We start from the raw sequence: 25,154 nt of genomic DNA, 5'->3' as shown, positions 1-25,154 counted from the left end.
CCCGCGCGCAAGAGGCACTGGCTCCGTCCGCCTTTGCCTCCTCTATGCTGCGGGCGGGCGCCAAGCCTGGGGGCGGAGGAAGAGGGTGGTGCGGGCGTGCGGGGAGGCGCCTCCTCCGCCCCAGGCAGGCCTCGCTGTCCTCCTCTTCCTCCCCGCCTCCCTGAGGCGGAGGAGGAGGGCAGTGAGGCCCTGCAGGCGGCAGCAACTTGGTTGCAACCGGGGGGGTCCCGGTTTTTGGGCTGCACCTGTGCCGGGAGGGGCCCGGGGCCCCCCAAAACGGGAAATACACGGGTGCAGCCGGGTTATGGCAAGCCTAAGGGAGCCCCTAAGTCATTAGGCTGGAACTGCTTAAGCCAGAAGATAAACCCTTCTCAAAGAAATTGGTACAAAACAAAACTGTAAAAAAACAGTGCAGTGCTTAGAATCCAGCATGGAATCTTGAAGAATAAATCCTGCCAGACTCATTCTTTCTCTCTCTTTTGACGGAGGTTACTAGTTTAGTGGATTGTGGAAAAGTTGTGGCTGTAATTAGCCTTAATTTCAGCAAAGCATCTGACAAAGATCCCAGTTTTGGTTAGAAAAATGGTTCAGTGAGTACCACATGAAAGATAATACTGTCAGGTGGATTCAGTGCAGGCTGGAAAACCATGCTCAGAGATCTCTTCGGTGATTTATCATTAAACTTTGAAGGAGATTTTGAAGAGATGGTCCATGTGACTTACATGAAAGTGGGTAGGAATCTTGGTTTAATTGCACTGACACAAAACTGGAGGTATAGCTTGTATCGCTGGGCATGGAAATAAAATTCAAATTAACCTGATAGAATGAAAATAGGGCTGACATGTAAAAAATGAAATTCAGCAGAGGCAAAGTTCTGCATTTAGCCAACAGAAAAATAATCAATTTAATAACATCAGTATGGGGAAATCCAGCAAGCCCTTGGTACCCACTGGGGTTTGGTTCCAGGAGCCCCCGTGGATACCAAAATCCGTGGATGCTCAAACCCCATTAAATGCATTGTAAGCGAAAATGGTGTTCCTTATAATGGCAAAATCAAGGTTTGTTTTTTGGAATTTATGGTTTTTTTTAGTATTTTCAAGCCGTGGATAGTTGAATCTATGGATAAAGAATCTGTGAATACAGAGAGCCAACTGTATTTTGCTTTATTTTAATAACTGTGAAAAGGATTTGGGATTTTACTTCACGTTGAATATGAACAAGAATCATTTATGTGGTGAAATTACAAAAAATATGATTTCAGGTAGTAATAAGAGAACCATAGTTTCCCACTGTGTATTAGTCACGAGTCTGGAATACTTTATCCTGTTCTGGGTCTCACATATTAAATATGCTGTAGACCAGGGATGGACAACATTGTTTTTAGTGTGGTTGCTGAATTCCACTTTGAAATGGGACTTGGGGAAGGGTTGGGGGTTTGTCCTGGCAATGAATAGTTCTTTCCCCAAGACCTGAGATAGGACCAAGCCAACATGAGTGGGGCAGATGTAATTCCTATGTAGGTGGACATTTTCAACCAAACATACAAAACATAGGTTAGTTCTATACATGTCAACTTTGGAGTAAGTTCTAAGGTAACAGTTTTCCAGGTTGTGCTGAGTTCCATGCAACAGCTTCTTGGTCTTTGCATGCCTTTTTATGTCTGATCTCTGATCACAGATAATACAAGAGAAAACTTGTGGGCTGGATGGGGAACCCATGTGGCTTGCATCCAACTGATGGTCCTAATTCCTGAGGTTATTGGTCCCTGGTGCAGCCAAATCCAAACAGGTTTGAAGGTGAATATTGGTGAGTGGAAAACAAGTTGTATGATGAATGTTTGAAGGAACTAGGAATGCTAGCCTGGTGAAGAGGCTGTATGGCCATCTGTCTGGGATGCTTTGATTGAGATTTCCCGCATGGCAGGGGGTTGGACCAGATGGCCCTTGTGGTCTCTTCCAGTTCTATGATTCTATGAAGAGAAGACTCAGGAGGATAGGTGTGGTAGAGGTGGAGGTGATGGTACAAACACATGATTACACTCTTCAAATGCTTGAAGTCTGTAAAGTGGAAAAATACCTTTTTTCTGCTGCTCCAGAGGACAGGGATTGTTTCAGTGGTTTTAAGCTATCAGAAGATAGATTTTCTTTAAATACTAGATAAACATTTTTAATGAAAAAAGCAGTTCACATTATATCCACTTACAGGTGTAGGCAGGAGTGATAGTTTCCCTTCAGGTTGAGGTAGGACAACTATCAGAGACATAACAGCTCTTGCTTTCTTGCATTGAGCAGCGGGTTGAACCAAATGCCAAAATTCCTTCTGCAATAGGCTATCCTATCCTGTCAGATTATGAGATATACAACAGTCCATTTGTTCTTCAAGTGTGCCTCTTTATGTATTCCGGTTGGTGCCATGTATACAGATGAGGCAGGCATAAGCAGCCTTAAGTGAACCCCAAGGTTTGCAGACGTACACAAAGTCCTGTGGAGAAAGTGGAGGTGAGGGGATGAGAAACAGTCCAGTGGGGATTGAGCATTTTCAATGAGTTCAGACTTCTGATTGTTAAGGAAGAGGAATTGGAAAATAGGGCTGAGGGACTGGGCACATCTTGAGGAGGCTGACCCTTGGAAAGCTGTCCAGCGACACTCCATGCTAGTCTCACTTGGCTTTCAGTCTGCTATCTTTTAGTTTACTGTGAGTTCAGAGCATTCTGGTCATATTCCTTGCTGTGTTTGTCACTTTTTAATAAAGAGGTTAGATTAAGCACTACATTTTTCCTGCTTTAATCCTCTCCTTTCTATTATATCATTGTGAAGAAAGCATAAGAACTGTCTACTCAGATTGCATGCCATTTGGATTCATGCAGCGTAGTTTGGTACACAGTTAAATTTGTAATCCTTTTCTTTCCACTGTAAAGGACTGATAATAGTGTAATACGTGTACTGGGCATAATGCTTGTGTACAGAGATAGCAGGTCTTTGGAAGAATTACATGATTTTTAAACATATGCAATACTATACAGTACACACACATATATAGTGTGGCTTTTATTTTGAGAAATCATGTTTTAAAATGTGGGCAATATGTAGGTACTTGTTTGCTGTTGCTGTGTGCCTTCAAGTTGTTTCCGACTTATGGTGACCCTAAAGCTCATGGGATTTGCTTGGCAAGATTTGCAGTTGCCTTCCCCTGAGGCTGAGAGCATGTGACTTGCCCAATGTCACCCAGTGGGTTTTATGACTGAGCTGGAAATTGTACTCTAGTCTCCAGAGTCACAGTCCCAACACTTTCAAACCACTACGCCAAGCTGGCTCTCAGTTTACACTTGAGCATCCGAAAATTAACACATAAATCTATATATCTTCTTATGGAATTCTCTCTAGGAACATGATTGACTAGGAGCATACTAGAAACTAGGGGTGCATCTGTGCTGTAGAAATAATGCAGCTTGACAGCACTTTAACTGTCTGTTAATCCTACAGAATCCTGGGATTTGTAGTTTTGTGAGGCACCAGCACTCTTTGACAGAGAATCTGAAGACCTTGTAAAACTACACACCCCAGGATTCCATAGAATGGAGCTACAGCACTTGAAGTGGTTTCAAACTGCATTATTTCTGTAGTGTAGATACACGCTAAGACTTAATTCTTAGCTGGAGGAAGTTGTCAGAGCCGATGAGAGTGCAGTTTGGGTTCTGCAAGGAAGTCAAGTTCCGGACCTCCCCAGTTCTGATTTTGCCCCAGGAAGTCCTCCTCTCTTTCCCTTCTTCTTTTTGCCCCATCAAATTTCTGGCAGAGGTGGAGAAAGAAAAAGTGAGAAAGAAATGTAAAGTTCCCTCCCTTAGATCATTCCCTGGGGTGCAAAGGGGGGAAAGAGACTTGATGGGTCAACAGTTTATTTTGAGGAGGTGTAGGATTAACAGGGTTAATCCAGAGAAGAATACTGCAAGGTCTCTACAAATTTTTCTGCTAGTCTAGACAATGCCTGTATATGGTGGCAGTTGCCATTGAAACAGTTTATGTACTTGTATTTTTTGTTGATTTAAAAACAAAAGTGAACTAATTTTACCACGAAGAATCGAACTTGAAAGCCAGTTCACAGGGCTATCATTGGGGACTGGAGCATAGCATATTTAGGCGAGTGAGAGAGAGGAACCAAGGAACCTCACAATTTACAAAAGAGGTTGCAGGGGAGGAGGGAAGAATGGTTGAAAGAACATGCTCTATTCACATTAAAATTAGCATATATTCACTCTTGTCACATTAAAACGTGAATATAATGGTTCTCAAATAGCTCCCGGTCCATGTCTCTTAATTAGCAGGCAGCAGCCCCCCCCTCAGCAACGCTGAAGGACAAGCAGAAACAAAATTGAAGCGGAATTGCAGCGTGGCTTCATGGGACCCCCCCTTCCAGATGGGGGGGGGAACCAGGACCAAAAGGAGACATGCACATGACATCAAACAACAGTGCATTGAGTCCGAAGTTGCCTAGGAACAGGGTTTGTGACTTTGCTAATTCACCGAATTTACTTAACTGTGGATTGGCACATGATTGCATTCGGAGTGTGTTCGGACTGCCAGCGATCGCGGGTGGTAACCTTTCGTGCAATAACGTGAATATGCATGATTCCGTTCAGGATGACACTGGATTATACTTCAAATTTCCGTCATGTGATATCATCCATAGTCAGATGCTCAGACTACTTCACCACACTGGCCTTTGAGGTAACATTGTGTTGCCATAATATTCTGTTCACCTCTGAAGGGCAGTGGGATTTACTTTTGAAAGTATGCCTCTACAGTTAAGTTCTTTCATCCATGTTAGAGAGTTACCTTTATTAGACTAATTCAAAATTTACAGACTGGGCAACTTCAGCTATCTTCAGCTAGGAATCAGATTGCAACTTTCCACCTCATAGACTTTGACAGTGCATGCCTGGAAGGCTTATTGCCAGAAGCAACTTCCTATGCAGGATTTGCTTTTCCTCCTTACTTCTGTAATTGTAGATCTCTGTTACTGAATGTTACTGCACCTCTTCACTTTGATAGAGTATCAGACTCTCTTACACTTGATTAATTCTTTGTTATTGTACAGTTTATTAGCTCTTTTTCTAACTGGTGTGGTGTAGTGGTTTGAGCACAGACTATGACTCTGGAGACCAGGGTTTGAATCCTATCTCAGCCATGGAAACCCACTGGGTGATCAGGCACAAGTCACACTCTCTCAGCATCAGAGGGTGACAATGGCAAACCCACTCTGAAGAAACTTGCCAAGAAAACCTCATGGTAACGACTTAAAGACACACAACAACAGTTTTAGCAGTGTGGAAAGAGCAGTCTTCTGTGGCATGAGTAAAAGATGGACAGAAGAAAAGGCAGTTGATAGAGAGCTTATTCTGGACCTGATAAATGAGGAGGTATCAGTGCAGTATTGAGGTGAATAGCCATACTCTCTCATGGTTGCAGTCTGGAAAGCACTGTTGTAGTTTTTCATTTCACAAATAAACCTGACTCTATTGGTGGACACTTAAGCAATCAGAACCGCTAAACAGAATGCAGACTGTTCAAGCCTCTCCCCCCCCCCCCCGCCCTTTGTTTTTCTACACATTTCTGCTAAGAGATGTATATCTAAAGTTATGTTCAGTCTTTTTTCATACCTGAAAAAAGGGTATGTTTTAATCCCACTGTTTGTCTTATGCCAGCGAGTTAGTATTTGTAATCAAAAAGGATCAGAATCAGACCAAAAAGTAGAATGCATTTGAAAGCTATGTTTAAATCACAGAAGATAAATTGGGTATCAGATTTTTTAGATGATGGACACTAACATAAAACCAGCAGACAATAAAGCTATATTGTATATAAATGAAGGCTACACATATTGAGAAATATAACTCCCTTGTGGGTGGTGGAGTTTGGTTCCAGGACCCCCTATGGATACCAACATCTGTGAATGCTCAAGTCCCATGAAATACAATGGCGTAGTGAAATGGTGTCCTTTATATAAAATAGTAAAATCAAGGCTTGCAGTTGGGAATTTATATATTTTGGAATATTTTCAAGATGTGGATGATTGAATCCATGGATTAAAAAACTCTGGATATGGAGGGCCAACTGTATACGAAAACATGCGTCCCATCTGAGAGAAAGGCAACATACAAATGAAATAAATAAATAAATAACGTAGAACAACCTGAATTAAAGCATAAATTAGTTTTTTTATCCAAACTTAGAGAGCCAGCATGAGTAGTGGTTTGAGTGTTGGAGTATACCTCTGGAGGTCAGGGTTTGATTTTGAGTCTGAAGATGAGGAGGATTAATCCTGAAAAATCTGAATAATACAATAAAAACTAGTTCAAGAGTAAATAGAATTAAAAATACACAATAGTAAGCTCTGACCTTATTTGAAAATGACTAGAAAACAAAATAAACTAAAAAGAGCAAATAGAATTTAAAGCTCCTAAAATTCTTCAAAGTTGCTTATGAGCCAAGCATTCATTGTGGCTCTAAATAAATCTTCCAAAAATGAAAGGGAGAAACTAACAAAGTACCGCAGTACTATATATTTTTTGCATTTGTTTGTGAAACCTTCCAGTTTGTAGTAGTTCTAAATAAATCTGTCCAGGAGCACCTTCCCATCCTGAAAGAAAGACACAATTAAAGCAAGATATTTTCTTGCAGGGACAAACTGGGTTTAAAAAAAGACTGATGAATTAAAATTTGCTAAAGAAAAGCTAGTTAAGCCACAAAGTAGTGTAAAAGTAAATGAATTTAGGGTTTGTTTGTTTTTTGCTCTCACGCCACTTCTCATGTTTTCCTGTGTTGAGTCCGGCTTTTCTTTCTCCCTCTTTTTTTTCACTAAACATTCAGATCTGGATCGGTGAACTAAGGGTCATGGCAGCACTATTCTGCTGCAACAGTTCTTCATTGTTTTAGGGGACAATGTGATGTGATTTCAAGCCTTATCCGGGCACATGCCAGACCTAGAAGGGTCATCTGGAGCAGCTCAACAGAGAGAGTACCACACTTCATCCCTCCCCAGTATACAGCCCCATTGGCTGATAGACCAAGTATAGCCTTGTCAACATTTCTATTATTTTTTTAAAACAAATCTTACTCACATTATTGAGTATCTAGAGGAGATGACAGTCATTAAGACAGTCATGCCTGCTTTGTAAATCTAACCAAAGATCAGAATTTTGTCACTGTAATACAGATAAAATGAAGTTTTGAAAGGTCTGATTAGTAACTTTGGTTTGCAAGCCAGAGCAAGAAGCCCACTTCAGGCACCTCAAAAATCTCAGATGTTCCTTGCATTGGAAATTCATAGTTCTCATGAGTGACCTCATAGTTATTGTAAGTGACCTCACTTTGGCTCTGCTGGTTTGGGGCTGATGGGGGTTGCAGCCCAACAATACCTGCAAGTTTGTTGCCCACTCCTTTTCTAAGTAGCGTTACTAGCACTCTAGCTGAAGTCTCTACCTACTTTTCTGTTAAGTTCATTCAGCAATAAGTATTTAATATCATTATTTTTAAATGCCCTCGAGTCGGACTTGTCTTACAGCAGTCCTGTGGATGAGACATCTCCAAGCCCCCTATGCTCAACCACTCTGCTTAGATCCTGTAGGCTTAGGCTCATAGCTGCTCAAAATGAGGCTACCCATCTGGCATGCGGTCTTCCTCTCTTTCTGCTTCTCTCTATTTTACCTAGCATTATAGTCTTTACTAATGAGTTATGTCCTCTCACGATGTGGTCAAAGTATGGTGGCCTCAGTTTCGTGATCTTTGCTTTCAGGGAGAGTTTAGGTTTTGTCTATTCAAGGACCTGTTTATTTGTTTTTTTGGCCATCTACAGTATCCTTAGCACTTTTCTCCAGCACCCACAGTTCAAATGAGTTTATTTTCTTTTTATACACTTTCTTCACTGTCCAGCTCTTGCATCCATACATAGTGATGAAGCATACAATGGCTCAGACAATTCTGACTTTAGTGCTCAGTAGTATATCTGTACATTTTATGATCTTGTCTAGTTCTTTCACGGCTGTCCTTCCCGTTCTTAGTCTTCTTATTTCTTGGCTATACTCTCCATTCTGATCAGTATTAGGTCCTAGGTATGGGAAGTCTTCAACTATTTCGATTTCCTCATTATCTAGGTTGTACTGTATTTATGTAGATCCTCTGTGGTCATTATTTTTGTTTTCCTTCTTTTCACCAGTAAGCCTGCTTCTGCACTTTCTTCTAATATCTAATATCATAGAAAAGGGGCTAATCCAATTCCACTGTAGGTTAGATACTCAAAGAAGCAAAGATAACACTGACATAGAGTTCACTTCAGTACTCACTCAACTAAAAGATGTTTCATTCTGCCATCTGGTTATGATGGTCCAGATGTGATTGTAAGAGTAGTGAATACAAAGGAGTGGGGGTACAGTAGCATCATGTGTGATTAGCTGACTTTGTGTTTCCAGGAAAAACTAAGGGGAGGAGGGGGATACTAAGATAATGAGCGCAGTGTCAACACAGAATTATATGAAGACATTGGAAGGACACTGCACCTCTGATGTGAGTTGAATTAATAAAAAGCTTAATGTATGGCAGTGTAATAGAAAAATAAATTGGATCATAAAGCCATCTTGTGTGAAAGCTACTTAATTGCATTCATATGTGTGATCATTTTATTGAAAACTTGCAGTAATTTGCTGCGTGTGTTTACTTCCAAATAGGTATGTGCTACTAAATAGATTCTAACCATAGCAGATGATAATGCATTTTAGTAAGAACTTCTTATACACAAATTAGTTTGACTTTGGAGATGAATTTTATTAAGAGATTACTTGATTTGCCCCTGGAAACAGTTGGTGGCAATGCCTATACCTGCGTCAGAGAGAGAGAATAATAGAATAATAGAGTTGGAAGAGACCGCAAGGGCCATCCAGTCCAACCTCCTGTTATGCAGGAACTCTCAATCAATGCATCACCTGGCCATCCAGCCTCTGTTTAAAGACCTCCAAGGAGGGAGACTCCACCATTCTCTGAGGGAGTGCATTCCACTGTCAAACAGCCCTCACTGTCAGGAAGTTCCTCCTAATGTTGAGGTGGGATCTTTTCCTGTAGCTTGCATCTATTGCTCCAGGTTCTAGTCTCTGGAGCAGCAGAAAACAAGCTTGTTCCCTCCTCAATATGACATCCCTTCAAATATTTAAATAGGGCTATCATATCACCTCTTAACCTTCTCTTCCCCAGGCTAAACATCTCCAGTTGTTCCTCATAGGACATGGTTTCTGGGCCCTTCACCATTTTAGTCACCCTCCTTTGGACACGCTCCAGTTTCTCCACATCCTTTTTGAATTGTGGTGCCCAGAACTGGACACAATATTCCAGGTGGGGCCTGACCAGAGCAGAATATAGTGGCACTATTACTTCCCTTGATCTAGACACTATACTTCTATTGAAGCAGCCTAAAATCGCATTGGCCTTGTTAGCTGCCGCATCGCACTGTTGACTCATGTTCAACTTGTGGTCTACTTGGACTCCCAGATCCCTTTCACATGTAGTTTCATTCAGCCAGGTGTCACCCATCCTATATCTGTGCATTTCATTTTTCCGCCCTAAGTGCAGTACCTTACATTTCTCTGTGTTGAATTTCATTTTGTTAGCTTTGGCCCAGCTTTCTAGTCTTTTCAGGTCATTTTGGATCTTGATCCTGTCCTCTGGAGTATTAGCTATTCCTCCTAGTTTGGTGTCATCTGCAAATTTGATAAGTATGCCCCCGATTCTGTCATCCAAGTAATTGATAAAGATGTTGAAAAACACTGGCTCCAGGACAGAGCCCTGTGGGACCCCACTGGTCACTTCTCTCCAGGATGAAAAGGTGCCATTGTTGAGCACCCTTTGGGTTCGGCCAGTCAACCAATTACAAATCCATGTAACAGTTACCTTGTCTAGTCCACATTTTACAAGCTTGTTTGCAAGAATGTCATGGGAAACCTTGTCAAAGGCCTTACTGAAATCAAGATATACTATATCCACAGCATTCCCTTCATCTACCAAGCTGGTAATTTTATCAAAGAAAGAGATTAGATTTGTCTGGCATGACTTTTTGTGATTATGGAATTGCCATCTAGATGTTCACAGACTCTCTGTTTAATGATCTGCTCTAGAATCTTTCCTGGGATTGATGTCAGACTAACTGGACGATAATTGTTGGGGTCCTCTTTTTTCCCCTTTTTGAAGATGGGGACAACGTTTGCCCTCCTCCATTCTGCTGGGACTTCTCCTGTTTTGCAGGAGTTTTCAAAGATTATTGCCAATGGCTCCGATATTACATTTGCCAGTTCTTTTAATACCCTTGGATGTAGTTCATCTGGTCCTGGAGACTTAAATTCATTTAGATTAACCAGGTATTCCTGTACTATCTCTTTACTTATTCTGTGCTGAAATTCCCCTTTTCTGTCCTCTGCTCCATTATCCTCAGTTTGAGCACCCTTTTCTTTTTCTGAGAAGACTGAGGCAAAGAAGGTGTTGAGTAATTCTGCCTTTTCTCTGTCCCCTGTTAGCATTTTGCCATCTTCTCCATGCAGTGGCCCTACCGTTTCCTTCTTCTTCCTTTTGCTGCGGACATATCCAAAAAAGCCCTTTTTGTTGTTCTTAACCTCTCTAGCAAGCCTGAGTTCATTCTGCACTTTAGCTTTTCTGACTTTACCCCTACACATGCCTGCTATTTCTTTGAATTCCTTTTTCGTGATTTCCCCCTTTTTCCATTTCTTATACATGTTCCGTTTCAAATTCAGCTTGGTTGAAAGTTCCTTAGTCATCCATCCTGGTTTCTTGAGACACCTCCCATTTTTCTTTCTCACTGGAACTGTTTGAAATTGTGCCTTCAGTATCTGTCTTTTGAGAAACTCCCATCCATCTTGAACTCCCTTAAACTCCCTTCTCTTAGTATTCCTGACCATGGGATCACCCCCAGTATTTCTCTAAGTTTACTAAAATCTGCTCTCCTAAAATCTAGAGTGCATGTCTGACTATGCCTGGCTTCTCCTTTCCTCTATATAACAAACTCCAGGAGAACATGGTCGCTTCCGCCTAAGGATCCCACCATTTGCACCCCATCAACTAGGTCATCCCTGTTGGTTAAGATCAGATCCAAAAAAGCTGATCCCCTTGTTGCCTCTTCCACTTTTTGGACAATGAAATTGTCTTCCAAGCAAGTGAGGGATTTGCTAGACCTTGAGGATTTTGCTGAGTTTGACTTCCAGCAAATATCAGGATAGTTGAAGTCGCCCATCACTACTACATCTCTCCTTTCTGAGTGTGTGGTTATCTGTTCTAGAAAGACATCATCCAATTCCTCCATCTGACTTGGGGGTCTGTAGTAGACTCCCACCATAACATCCCTGTTGTTTCCCTCCCCTTTAATTTTTATCCGGATGCTCTCCACTTGGCTTCCAGGATCGATGTCCTGGATCTCTTCACTGGTGTAAATGTCCCTGGCATATAAGGCTATTCCTCCTCCTTTCCTGTTTGGCCTATTTCTCTTGAAAAGGTTATACCCCTCTATTTCCACATTCCAATCATGAGACTCAACCCACCAGGTTTCAGTGATGCCTATTATATCATATTTGCTTGTTGTGCTAGGTGTTTAAGTTCATCTTGATAAGTTTGTGATCATGCACATGTAGGAAAAAGAAAGTACAAAATTAGGTGGAGTATATGGGCTGCATCAGAAGAAACTTTTTACAGTAGTAACCAAAAAAGAAGCATTTGAAGATGTGCCACTGCCCATTCTTCATTATTGCTGGTAATTCAGGCATCCTGGCACTGTGTAACACCTGTAGATTATGATCCAGTGGTATATATCTGCTAACAGAAGCAGCTATGTTATCAGAATTGGGAGAAAGCATTTCCTCCTCTCCATTCAACTCCACTCCCCATTTCTTTTCCTCTTCTCTGATAGCCCTCTGCCCCATTCAAAGCTCTGTTCAGCCTTCCAGAGCAGATTTTAAGGGCTTGAAGGGGATGCCTTAATGGAATAAAGAAACATCAAATGGTGAATAGAACAGAAACTGATGATTACAGCTCATCAAGGAATTCCTCTCTATCTGCAAAGGCTTGACCCTGATAAAACCGTCCAATTAAAAAGATTGTATGTACAGCGCTGTGTAAATTTACAGCACTTTATAAATAAAGGTTAATAATAATAATAATAATAATAATAGTTTCTTATCACTTTCATGTGTTAATCAGCTTACCTAGTGCCAGTATGCTTGTTGTATCAGCAGCAATTGTTTTATGAATGGCCAGTGTTAGTACTCTCTGCATTAAATTTCCTCTCACCTATCAGTCTCCAGATTGTTAACTTGGGCTGGCTGAAGGAAACACACAACTCCCTTGTTGCAACAGCTTCATTGGCTGCCAGTCTGTTTCCGGAAGTAATTCAAAGTGCTGGTGTTGACCTATAAAGCTCTATACACCTTGGGTCCAAGTTATGTGAAGAACCGTAAAGATGGAAGGAAGTAAAGGGAGAGGAAGGTCACATGCTAGATGGATAAAGTCTATTAAGGAGGCCGTGGATATGAGTGCAGGAACTAAGCAGAGCTGTGGAGGATACTAACCAGTCTTTGAGATATCTCATACATAGGGTCACCATGGGTTGAGCTCAACTCAAGGGCAGTTAACAACAACAAACAAAAATCTCCTTTTATGAATGTAGTAGAGCTCTAAGATAACCTGGAGAGGCCTTTCTCTTTGTCCCACCACTCCCTCAGGTTCATTTGGTGGAAACAAGGGAGAGATCCTTTTCAGTGGCTGCTCCCAAACTTTGAACTCCCTCCCTAGAGGCAACGATGAGCCCATCCCTGCCTCTGTTCAGTGGCATGTAAAAACATTTTTGTGGCATCAGGTGTTTTCAAACTCGTGAGGGTTGGGTGCTATGTGACTCATATTTTCAAATTTATATAGGGCTTTTAATATATTTTAATATGGTCAATGTTTAATGATTTAACTTCCTAAATTGTTTAATAGATTTTAAAAGCTTTAAACTTTTTAATACATTTGTATTGTTTTTAATTATTACTGTTTTAAAATTTGCTGTTAATTGTCTCCTGTATTGGGAGAAAGGTGGGATATAAATAAATAAAATAAATGGTATGTACTGTATATATACCTGAAATTCTGAATGGTACATCCTGTAGTTTTTTGTGAGTTTTTTGGGCTATGTGGCCATGTTCTAGAAGAGTTTCCTCCTGACCTTTCACCAGCCTCTATGGCTGGCATCTTCAGAGAAATATGCAGACAGAGATCTTCCAGAGCAGCAAAAACAATGCTCAATGAGGAAGAGGTATATCCTGTGTCTGATGAAGCAGGCAGGAGTCCCTGAAAGCTTGCTCTCTTGCTTTGGTAGGATATTGTTGGTTCTGCTGTCTTGCTTCTAGTGGGTTGTTGTTGTTGTGTGCCTTCAAGTCATTTTTTTACTTAAGATGACCATATTTTCTGGGGCTGAGAATATGTGACTCACCCAAGGTTACTCGGTGAGCTTCCATAGCCAAGCAGGGAAATGGACCCTGTGTCATTGTTCAACACTCAGGCCACTACACCACATTGGCTTTCTTGGGTAGGATACCAGTCTTGTTTTAATGATATTCTGGTAAAGGCATCTGAGGAGAAAACCTTAGATTTTTTCAAAAACCTTAAGGCTCTTGTAGTAAGAATCAAAAGGGAAAGCTTGATGTGAACAATATATTTCATTCATTGATCACAGAAAATATGTTCTCTGGAATCATTAGCATTGTTTAAAAAGCATTTTGATTGTTAATTTAAAAGTAAAATTGAAATACATGAAATGTTTAACAACTAGAATTACTGTGTATGAGTAGGATTTAAAGAATTGTATTTCCAAAAAATTTAGCCATCAGGTAGTCATACAAATGAAGTTTAGGGACAGTGATTTTTAATTTACTGTTGTCTGTCTTTTAGTCAGCTATTACATATTGATAAGTTAAGCTTACTCAGTGCAGGTTATGCTCTGAGGATCAAACTCAAATAGATATTACAGTAAATCATTTTGGAGGGCTATCCAAAGATATTTTGTTGCATCACGCAAAATAGAGAATGGTGCCCCTCATTCTATGTTCAGAAGTTCATAATTTATTCTTCTTTTGATTCTGACAATTGTATAGTGTCCTCAAGGCAGAAGGCTGATGTAGGAGATACCCACGTAGATTTAGCTGGCAACATCTCACCACCACTCGCCATCTTTCAAGAATTTGTCCCTGAGATACCATGCTATCAATATAAGGCCAGGCTTAGAGATGAGCCCAGCTCTTGAGTGAGGCACTGGCTCAAGCAGCGTCCTTTGAATTTCTGGCTCAATCTCCTTTGATCACCCATTCAAACACATAGCCATGTTATGGAAAATCAGTGTGCAAAGTATGAAAATAAGTGCTCAAAGGAATCTTATAGCAGCTTTAAGAAAAACTGAAAGAAATAAGCTACACCGGAGGCAGGAGACTCAAGTTTACGAAAGCTAATGCTACCAGCTCCTTTATTTCAGTTCATCTCAGAGGTTGTATGAGATCCCTTGGATCACTTACAGCTTGCTCATCTGATCTTAATGCTCCAGATGTTGACTTTAATGTATCCAGAAAAGGGAGAGACAGGAGCAGAAAGGCTGGAAAAGATCAAAGGAAAGAACTCTGCACTTGCTCAGAGCTACTCTTAATATACTCCCAAAATAAGGTGTTGGCTGAAAAACAGGCTGGGATCATTGTAAGTACCTAGGAAAACAAGTTCATAATCTCAGTAGCATAATAAGATGTCCATAGTTTCTTGGCTGCAGTTGCAAACTGCTCTGTAAGACGTCTCAGAGAATCTAAAACATTATTTCTATTTATTCCCCACTGTGTGTACATCATGTAAACAGAATAGGCGTGGTTTTATTTCATTTCGTGTCATTCTCTTAGTCAGCATTGTTGCCTCAGCTGTAATTTTAAATCATCCATATGAGTTTAGATGAAAGGGGAATTCATTTGTTTGTGTTTTCTGTGCAACACAGCAAATTTTGCACAGAATACGTCTTGAACTGTGAATAGTCTTTGAAAACTGTGTGGGTTTCCAAGACTTTCTTGCAGCAAGAAGAAAATTGCTAAAATTACTTTGAGAAGAAACTTGAAGAATTACATCCCTAGTCTGCAATGAGGATGACTACTGTGGTCTAAACTGCTGTTTTTCTGACTCTGCTGCTTTAAGTGACCACCTCTTTTCACCTCATCTGCAAAAACCATCTTGCATCTTTATGAGTGTATAATTCAAAATTTGGATGTCATAAGCAATGATTATTGTAATAGCAGGAGGCACTAGAAGAGATTTAACTCTTTACTTCCACACTATATAGACCTAAGGAAAATTCCTAATCTGAAACTGTATTTTGCAGTAGGAGGAAATCCCCCACTGAACATGGTGACAGATTTCCTTCCAATTCAACTTGGGAGGTTGTTCCTCTAAAGTGGGGGAGGAAATATTTAAATCCCCTTCCTTTGCCTCCTGAAATCCCAATAATTATCTTTCCTCCTTGGGTGATAACTATTTGAATTTTTAAAATCCTGTATGTTAAATCCAAAGGCACATTTTAATGTCATGTTTAAGTTTGTCTTTACTTACAGGTGAGGATATATGGCAAAAGGATTGAACACAGTAAGAGTAATGCCTTACTGCTCTTTCAGTCCTGGGGCCCGTTCACACTACACCTTAATTGCCATGGTTCTATCTTGTGGAATCCTGGGATTTGCACTTTGTTGTTGTTGTGTGCCTTCAAGTAGTTATGGTGACCCTAACTTATGGTGATCCTAAGGCGAACTTACCACAGGGTTTTCTTGGCAAGATTTGCTCAGAAGGTGTTTACCTTTTCCTTCTTCTGAGGCTGAGAGTGTGTCATAGGATTTAAACCGTGGTCTCCGGAGCTGTAGTTCAACAGTCAAACTACTACAACATGCTGACTCTTGCAGTTTAGGAAGGGACATGCAGAATTCTCAGCCAGAGCAATCTAGTGTTGCACTAGATTACAAATCCCAGGATTCAATATGAAGGAACCATGGAAGTTAAAGTGGAATGCATTATATTTATTTAGTGTAAATGGCTCCCAGGTAAGATTGCTAGATGTCTTTTGGATAGTTTCTGTGATGACTTGCATAGTATGATGGCCCAATTAATATGATAACACTTTCCTTCTCCCTCACAGAGTGGTGCAGACATAGTTGTGCAAATATTTCTAAATGAACAATCAAAAGGAAGACATGGAGATTGCCTCCCATTATCATCATCTGCTTCAAGAACTCAATGAGCAAAGACAGCACGGTATACTCTGTGACGTTTGTATCATAGTGGAGGGGAAAATTTTCAAGGCTCATAAAAACATTTTACTTGGGAGCAGCCGGTACTTCAAGACACTGTACTGCCAGGTGCAGAAGACCTCTGACCAGGCAACTGTCACTCATTTAGACATTGTAACAGCACAGGGCTTTAAAGCAATCATTGATTTCATGTACTCAGCACACCTTGCACTGACCAGCAGAAATGTTATTGAGGTGATGTCAGCTGCTAGCTATCTCCAGATGACTGATATTGTACAAGCCTGTCATAATTTTATAAAGGCTGCTCTTGACATTAGCATAAAATCTGATGCATCAGACGATCTTATTGATTATGAATTTGGGGCTTCTTCCAATAGTAGCACAGACGCTTTGATTTCAGCAGTGGTTGCTGGTAGGAGCATATCTCCCTGGTTAGCTCGACGGACAAGTCCAGCAAACTCCTCTGGTGATTCAGCTATTGCTAGCTGTCATGAAGGAGGGAGCACATATGAAAAAGAGGATCAAGAACCAAAAACAGATAGTCACGATGATATTTCATCTCAGTCTCTTTGGGCTAGTGATTTGGGCTATGGATCATTACGTATCAAAGAAGAGCAGATCTCTCCATCTCATTATGGAAGCAATGAGCTCCAGACTACCAAAGAAAGTGCAATGCAGAGTGCTTTCTCAGAACAGAGCGCTACAGACGGATGGCAGCCCAAAGGGCGCAGAAAGAACAGGAAAAATAAGGATACTGTGCGGCATATTACACAGCAACTGGGAGATGACAGCAGAACAAACTCTCCAGTCCCACCTTTTCTGTCTGTCTCTGGATGGCCATACAGCAGTCGAGACACAAGTAAGATTCCTTTCCCTTTCAATTTTATATGCATATGTAATCATACAAAGTACAGTATGCTATTAAGGGCTTATAAATTAACAACTTGCCAATTCTGTCTTCTCTCATCCATATACAGTAGGTCTTCTTCCTTCCTCTGCTTGCTAAGTCCTTGGTGTCCTTGAGGACCAAACTCTATATGACACACCATTGTATTTTTTTCCTTCCTTTCACCATGGTGTAATGATTTGAATGCTGGCCTAAGACTATGGAGACCAGGGTTTGACTCACTGCTCAGCCATGGAAGGCCACTGGGTGACCTTGGGCAAGTCCCACATTCTCAGAGGAAGGCAAAGGCAACACATTTCCAAGAAAACCTTGCCAAGAAAACCCTGTGATAGGTTTGCCATAAGTTGGAAATGACTTAAAGGCACACACCAATAATACTGAAGTGTGTTCACTGTACCAAAGATGCTGTCAATAATATTTGACGACGTACTAGTATCTTGCCTTGATTTTTACATGATTTTAACACCTTGGAGGAAATTTAGATAGGCAGGATGTTAGAGTGAATTAATTTCAGGTAGTCATGGTATAAGCTGATTTTGTAGATACATTTCAATCCACCCTTAGACCTAGCTTTAGGAGAGAAACTTCCATGAACAAGAAAGTGAGGAAGAAAGAGTGATTCATCTTTGTTGGTTCTTTCTGATCTGTTTTAATGCTACTAGTATTCTTCTTGATCAGCACTCTGAGTTGAGAGTTGAAGGCATTGTTAGTTCTGTTGTGTTAGATGGCTGGTGCCAAAAAGTTAATGCCTGAAATTATTGCTTTACTGTATGACAGTTATATCAACAGTGCTCAATTTACTTTCCATGGTTTCTCACATCTACATAAACCTGCTGAGGGAGGTTATCTGGGAATAAGGGCTGAAGTAGTATTGGCATGTAGATGATATTTAGCTTTAGCTTTCCTTTCCTTTTCTTCTAACCAAGGCAAGATAGTACAGAATTTTGAAATTGGTAACTGTATAAATTAATGGAATAGGTAAGGGCTAATAAACTGAAATATAATCCAGGGAAGAGGGAGATTGTATTATAATGGGTGGTTTGCCTTCTAGAGAATCTCAAAGACTGGCTCATTCCAAATATACATGTCCACACCCTTAAGTCACTATAGTGGCTGTTGACAAGACATCCCATCTGAGGACATTGGATGGATGGCTGCCAGAAAGAGTGACTTCTCAGTTGTGGTGCCCTGTTTATGAAATGCTCTCCCAAAAAAGGCTTGCCCAGGAAAAACCTTTCTTTTCTGAAAGGCTTTTAAATCCTGCATTTATGTACCCCTTTCCTTATGTATGCTTTCTGTTTTACTATGTTTTATGGTATTGCATTCTTTTTAGATTCTCATAACCCACCTACATAACTTCTACTGTTGAATAAATTTTAAAAAATTAATAAAGATATGAAATTCAGGGGTTAAACTGCAAGTTGACATTAGTCAAATCAAAGTGATAGTTCTCTTGCACTTGTGCTAAACTAAATAAAACAAAAAAGTCAGGTCTCTGATGGGATGTCATCCATCATAAGTAATCTAGCTCTGAAATTAAAAAATGAATATAATAGGTCTATATAGTACATTGGTGATACTTAAGAGAGTGTATCTTACTTCCCTCAATAGCTCAACAGAATAGCAGTCAAGTAGAGGGGAGAAATGACACATGCCACAGGCACACATTGCCTAGTTTGGATTATCTTTTTGATCATGCTAAAGCATGACAGACAAACCATTAAGTAGCTTTCTTAAATAATTGGCTTTCAGACTAGCACTGGCTGGGAGCTGCATTGGCAGTATAAAGCTTCCAGTGCTGCTCCCTGCCATATTTCTGTTCACTCACTGATTTGGTATCATGTACATTTGGATCTCAGAGGAGCTAAAAGTGTATAAAATCCTACTTGCTTAGAAGGAGTTGCTACTTATGTTAACCTAGTTACTTGAGTTAAAAGTCTCCTTATTGTTCCTGTACTAATAATTTAAAAATCCTAGAATTCTTGGAGAAATCTTAAGAATTATTTGCTTTTTACTTGCATCAGAGAATAATGATCAACTGATAGCTCTGGTAATCCTCTACCTGTCTTTAATAAAATGAATAGTTTGGTGCTTAAAGCATATTTAGACATGATGTGTTCAGAACTTGAAAAATAAAGTGTGGTTGGATGTGGTTGGATCTTTCCCTGTAAGATGCTATGTATTGGGTGGGTGTGGGGCAATTCAGTTGTGTACAAATAAATGCATGCACACACAGCTTCAAGGTTCCCCCGCCACACAAATATTGTTTTTTTCTGCTGCCTCTTCTCTCAGCCTGTCTGATGAAAGAAAGCAGGAGGAGCAGTGCAGCTCCAGCCTGCCAGCCAAGCCCCATCAAAACTCAGAAATCTTAAGCAGAGTCCCAAATTGGAAAGCTCCTTTTTGCCCCATTGCCACATGCTCTAACTCCTTGCTCCAGTGAGCCAGTCTGTCCCAAAATCGCACTGCTCTAAGCCAGGGAAGAGATGATTTGTGCCCATGCCTCGCAAGAGTTTCTTGCTACTACTAGTGAAAGATGTGGCTAAGGGAAAAAGCTTGTGTGAGCAGACGAAGAATGGGAGACACCACCACATGAAGGAGTCAGTGAGACTGTGTATCGGCTTTAAGGGACCCTGGAAAGAAGTTTCATGCAACCATAATCTCCACCATGTTCCTAAAGCCATCTGGTTCCCCATGTCTTTCTTACACAGAAATATATGACTGAAGGACTCCCTGCTGCCCCCTTTCCCCCCCCCCCCCCCCCCCCCCCCCCCCCGGATCTTTCCACCACTCCCAGCGCAGCATCCTGCCCACTTTGGGAATCGCTGGTTTAAACCATGGCTTGTCATTACCTCAGAACCCTGATTCATATTTTATCTCTGGCTTGTTCTACCCTGATCACTACTCTGAAACAGAAGCTGAAACAGTGCAGGCAATATATTTCAGAGTATAAAATAAAGATGTTCAATAATTATTTGAAATGGTTAAAATGTGGATGGGAACTGCTTTGGGTCATCATGCAGATAAATCCTCTGATGTAAATTCTGAAGCTTTCACCCTTTAAAACTTTTAGGTATGATAATAATTGAAATTAATGAAAATTTAGAAGAAATAACCATGTTATTTAGGACTTATAGAGAAAATTATGAAGAATGCCCAATTCAGTTCTGAAGGAGAAACCTTTCAAAAGCTTTAGATGGTATTTTGTAGAGTGGTAGTAATCCAAGAAACTTTAAATATGTAAATCAGTTTAAATAAAATGAAGAGAACATCTTCAACCATATAGCAGCCAGCATCTCAGTTTCTTGAACTTATTTTTTTTCCAATTCTGAGTAGCATTCTTCTGCATCTTTCTGAAGCTTTTGGTACATTTGTGAAATATGCAGGGGTAGGCAACTGTGGAAGGCTAATGCACTGTAATAGCTACTGGGAGACTTTGGCAGGCCACATCTCCACCACAAAAATGTTTGCCCCCAAAAATGCCCTGGGACTACTGAGGACCACAAAATGGCCCTTTAATAGTGGATAAAGTTGGCCCACTCCCTGGACTTTTTCCAGAGACGTTCGGCTGCTCGAGAGCAGGACCAAAGAAACCTAACAATGGGAGTAATCCAGGGCTGAGGCCTAGTCATTGAGGAGGACACATGCACAGATACAGGGGCAAAGCTGTCAAGAGTTGAAGAAAGAGTGGAATTAAATAAATACATGACTGAATCCACAAAGTCCCCAAGATTGAGAGAAGGAAGAGATGAATCCAAGGACTGACTGAGATGGTTAGAGTTAACAGACTGGAGATCATGAAAGTGGCGCAGGACAGTATGATGAGGAGGTGGGATATAAGTAAAAGTTTTTAAATAATGATCAAAAAATGGAAAATCAGATGCCAAGTAGCCAGAAATGACACACTTAGCAGCAAGAACTAAGTCAAGACAGTGGCCAAGAGAATGGGTTGTGGAATGCGGTTGAAGACCAAAAGAAGCTAAGAGGGAATCATAGAATAATAGAGTTGGAAGAGACCGCAAGGGCCATCCAGTCCAACCCCCTGCCATTCAGGAAATCCAAATCAAAGCATCCCCGACAGATGGCCATCCAGCCTCTGTTTGAAGACCTCCAGGGAAGGAGACTCCACTACACTCCGAGGGAGTTTGTTCCACTGTTGAACAGCCCTTACTAAAGTGAGATGTAGAACGATTCTTGGGATCAAATTAAAAATGTCAGCCAAGACTCAAAATCTGTGAGGAACTGGGTAGCAGAACCAGGAGGGCGATAGATGACTGCAACCCGAAGTTGTAAAAGAAAAGTGTCCAATGGAGTGAGATTCAAATGAAGAGAAACAATAGCTGCGGGGGGAGGAGAAAGAACTTGAAACTGGCAGGAATTGGACAATAAGATACCGGGGGCCCCTCCTTGGCCCTCAGAGCAGCTAGTATGGATGAAAGAAAAACCGCCAAAAGAAAGGGCAGCAGAGGTAGCAGTATCATGGGCCAGGAGCCAGGTTTCAGTAAGAGCAAGGAGGTGAAATGAACTGGAAAGAAAAAGATCATGAACTGCAGTTGCTTTTGAAGCAGCAGATCGACAGTTCCAGAGTGAACAAGAGAATGGAAGCTGAGAGATAGGAAGGGGTCGAATAGGGATTAGGTTAGGAGACATATGTGAAGCCATGGAAAGGAAAGGATTCAGTGCCCAATAATCAACAGAAGAAAAACAGAAAAATAACAGCCAATAGTACTCGGTGACATTGCCTAAACACCACTGCTGCTGGATCCTCAAGTCCTCCAGCTGGCTAGCTCTCAGCTAGCTTGCTGCCTGATGTTCCAAGGAAGAGGGAGGGGTGAAGGAGAGCCCTCTTAAAGCCTGAGGCTCCAGGCCATGCCCCTCTGGTTGCCAGACTGCTGCTAGTCCAGGTGTTGAAGGAAGAGAAGGGAGTGAAGTACAGTGTCCTGGCTGGTTGAACTCCTATCATGCATGACTGTTGGCTAGGCTGTCTGGATCTGATGGAAGTTTCAGTTCAGCAATCTCTGGAGAATCAGCTGATCTGCAAAGCTCTAAAGTCTGCAGTTTGTAAGGCTTAAGATCGGTGTCAAGGAGATGTCAAGTTCCCATTGTGATGCCCCCAGGCATCAGTCTATCTAGAGAGATCCATCAGGGTCTTCTCCTGGCTGTCTCCTCCTCTTATATCTCACACAAAGCTTACTGATTTCATTTTCTTTTCAGCCTCCTCCACACAGCTCATGCTGTGCTTGCTCAGGGTTTCTTTCCATTTTGGTTGGCCAGGTGAGTGAACAGTTGTATTCCAACACTGGAAGGATATAAAGAACATAATTGTTCTCCCTCTCCCTCTTCTCTGTTGGTATTCTCTAATCAAAATAGTTCTCTGAAATAAGTTCTAATTGGGTGTTACCAGTTAAATGCATGTTTCTGTAACTTGCCTCTGGTAGCAGAAGAGGGAAGAGTATGCTAATAGGAGAAAGAAGATAGGTGGCCTCAGAAGCTGGGAAGGGATTTGAAATGGAGGATGTTTGGAGGATGCTGAGGAAGGGAAAAAACAGAGGAGCCGAGGTGTACACTAGGTTATGACCATGGAGAAAGAGGTTGTATGTAGGTAGTGCTTTAAATTTTAGGATAATTAATTGGAACAGCCATTTCACCCAAGAGGCATTAGATTAATTCAGAGAAGTGGCTTTTTGATTTGGAAATCATATTTCATCTCAGCTTTTTACTTAGGTTTTTTTTTTGTAAGATGACTTTTAGCATGTTTATTTTGTCTTCAGTGGAATGAATATTATATTGCAGTTGTAGATACTGTGATTGTTCACATTTCCATGGCAGCAATTTTGTGAATCCGCCCCGCGCACTTCGATCTTCAGGGCAGCTACTGCTAAGAGTTCCAGAGGTGAAATATAATTCCACCTCTAGGAGGGCTTTCTCCATCTTAGCCCCAAACCTCTGGAACGTGCTGCCCTTCGAGCTCCGCTCAGCCACCTCCCTAGCCCAATTTAGGAAGGGGCTAAAAACCCATCTATTCGAACAAGCCTACCCCTGACCAGCAACTCTCCCCCCCCCCTCGTCAGCACTGTAGGCCGGCATGTTAATTTTATTGTTTTTATTGAATTGTTTTAATGTATATGTATGTATTGTTATTAGATGCTGTTCACCGCCCTGGTTTTCAGAAGGGCGGTATACAAATAAAATTTTATTATTATTATTATTATTATAACTGTTTTCTCTGCTAGGTGAATCTGACTGTAAATTCCTCTGCAATCTACCTTGCTGTTTCCTTTTAATCTTTCAGTGCCTGTTGTTGTAACTCATTTGCCAGACCCTTTTGTATGTGTGCTTGAATGTAATAGGCCTCCCTAGAAACGCCAAGGTTGTTGACCTGCAAAAGAGACCCAAGTAAAACAGCTAAAGATGGAACTACTGGTATCTACAGGTGCCAGACTCTTAGCAGGGCCTCCTGAACAGATTTTAATAATTGTGGAAGTTCTTTTGGAAGCAGATGTTCCTCTGAGTAGGAATAATGGGCTAAATCAAATTATCCAAATTAGAGTAGACCCGCTGAATCATTGTAACTCAGTTAAACTGGGCTTTATCATGCTCTACTCTTGTTGGGACTAACAAATGCATTTAGATCCATGTCTGTACTTTACTGGCCTATCACATTATTGGTATCAGAGGAGGGTTAATCTGAGTTTGCTTCTAGAAGTAACAAATACTTATTAGTTCTAGCTTTGACAACAAACATATTTTATTTTAGATGGTAAGTTTTGTTTAGGTCATAATAGTTCTAGTATTAATTTAGCCGGAGCTTAGAATGAACAACAGTTGTAAAGAAGTGCAAGATAATTCTCACCACACAGAATACTCTTCTCATTAGTACTCCTCTGTGAGAATGAAGGTGGAATGGTCAAGGAAAGATTCATGAGGCAATCAAGGTATTTTAAAGGGGATTATTAATCTTCCATGTGATGTTCCTCAGCACGCATAAAGACAAATATACAAAATGCCATCACACCTCCCCAGTGTTCAAGATTAACAGCTCCTGAGAGAACTCTCTTTTAAATTAAGATGTATTCTTTTTATATCTTACATTTTGTATTAAATCTTAAGTTAATATTACTATATGCTCATGTTGATTATAATAAACAGGGACATAATTGTTGAAATGGCTGATTTTAAAAATGGAAGTTTTATTTTAAGGTTATTAAAACTGGGTTTCTGGTTCATAATGGCCTTGACTCCTTATTGTTGCAGATGGAGGAGGGCTTTCAATTTGTATTCCTGCCATGTCTCAGATGCAACTCCCACAATTTAATTAAGTTTTTCATTTATCTGTGTCAACTTCTATCAGCATTGTATCATAGTTCATGGACCTTCTTCATTTGCAGCAGTAAATTTAATCTTGGACAGTATAGTTCTTGGGTCATCAGCTCCATGATATAGATATAGAAGAATGCTGAGACAGGTTAACAAAAATCTAAAAATAATTTTGTTATCCCACCTCCACAATTGATTGCTATTTACTAGGTATTTGGTTTGTCTTCCGCCTTCTAAGGGAAGCACACTGGGTAGTTCAGGGATTCCTGAATCTTTTTCAGTCCCATTTCCAATCTGTTCATTCGGCTGAGTTGGCTTTGATCACTGCTGGATGACAACCTCTGGGAACTAAACAGAGAAAGTACATCCTTATTGGATCTGCTAAATTGACTTCTGATTTTGTTGGCCATCGCATCATGCTGCCCTGGCAGATAGAGATGGATTTTGATCATATTTGGAGGATAAAGTCCAGAAAAAAGGCATTCTTGGGCATCTGCTTGGGTCCATGTTGTTCACTGCATTGTGAAGAATCTATTATGCTGCCTCTCCATTGCAGAATGGAGCTGGTTTGCCTCTCATCTAAAAGCACCG

General features: G+C 40.8%; 1 protein-coding gene across 2 annotated transcripts in view; it reads left to right on the top strand.

Moving 5' to 3' along the window:
* The window catches only part of ZBTB46 (zinc finger and BTB domain containing 46), an 84,954-nt gene that overhangs the window by 8,880 nt on the left and 50,920 nt on the right, over nt 1–25,154 (top strand). For both annotated transcript variants that reach the window (XM_042463466.1, XM_042463465.1), the window contains exons 3-4: nt 1,678–1,796; nt 16,231–17,201. In XM_042463466.1, the coding sequence (XP_042319400.1) occupies nt 16,265–17,201 (937 nt within the window). In that variant the 5' untranslated portion in view covers nt 1,678–1,796; nt 16,231–16,264. The remainder of the gene's footprint in view (nt 1–1,677; nt 1,797–16,230; nt 17,202–25,154) is intronic.

Source organism: Sceloporus undulatus, chromosome 4, assembly GCF_019175285.1.
Source record: "Sceloporus undulatus isolate JIND9_A2432 ecotype Alabama chromosome 4, SceUnd_v1.1, whole genome shotgun sequence".
NCBI classification, from domain to species: Eukaryota; Metazoa; Chordata; class Lepidosauria; order Squamata; family Phrynosomatidae; genus Sceloporus; species Sceloporus undulatus.
This window is presented reverse-complemented; position numbering and strand designations above follow the sequence as displayed.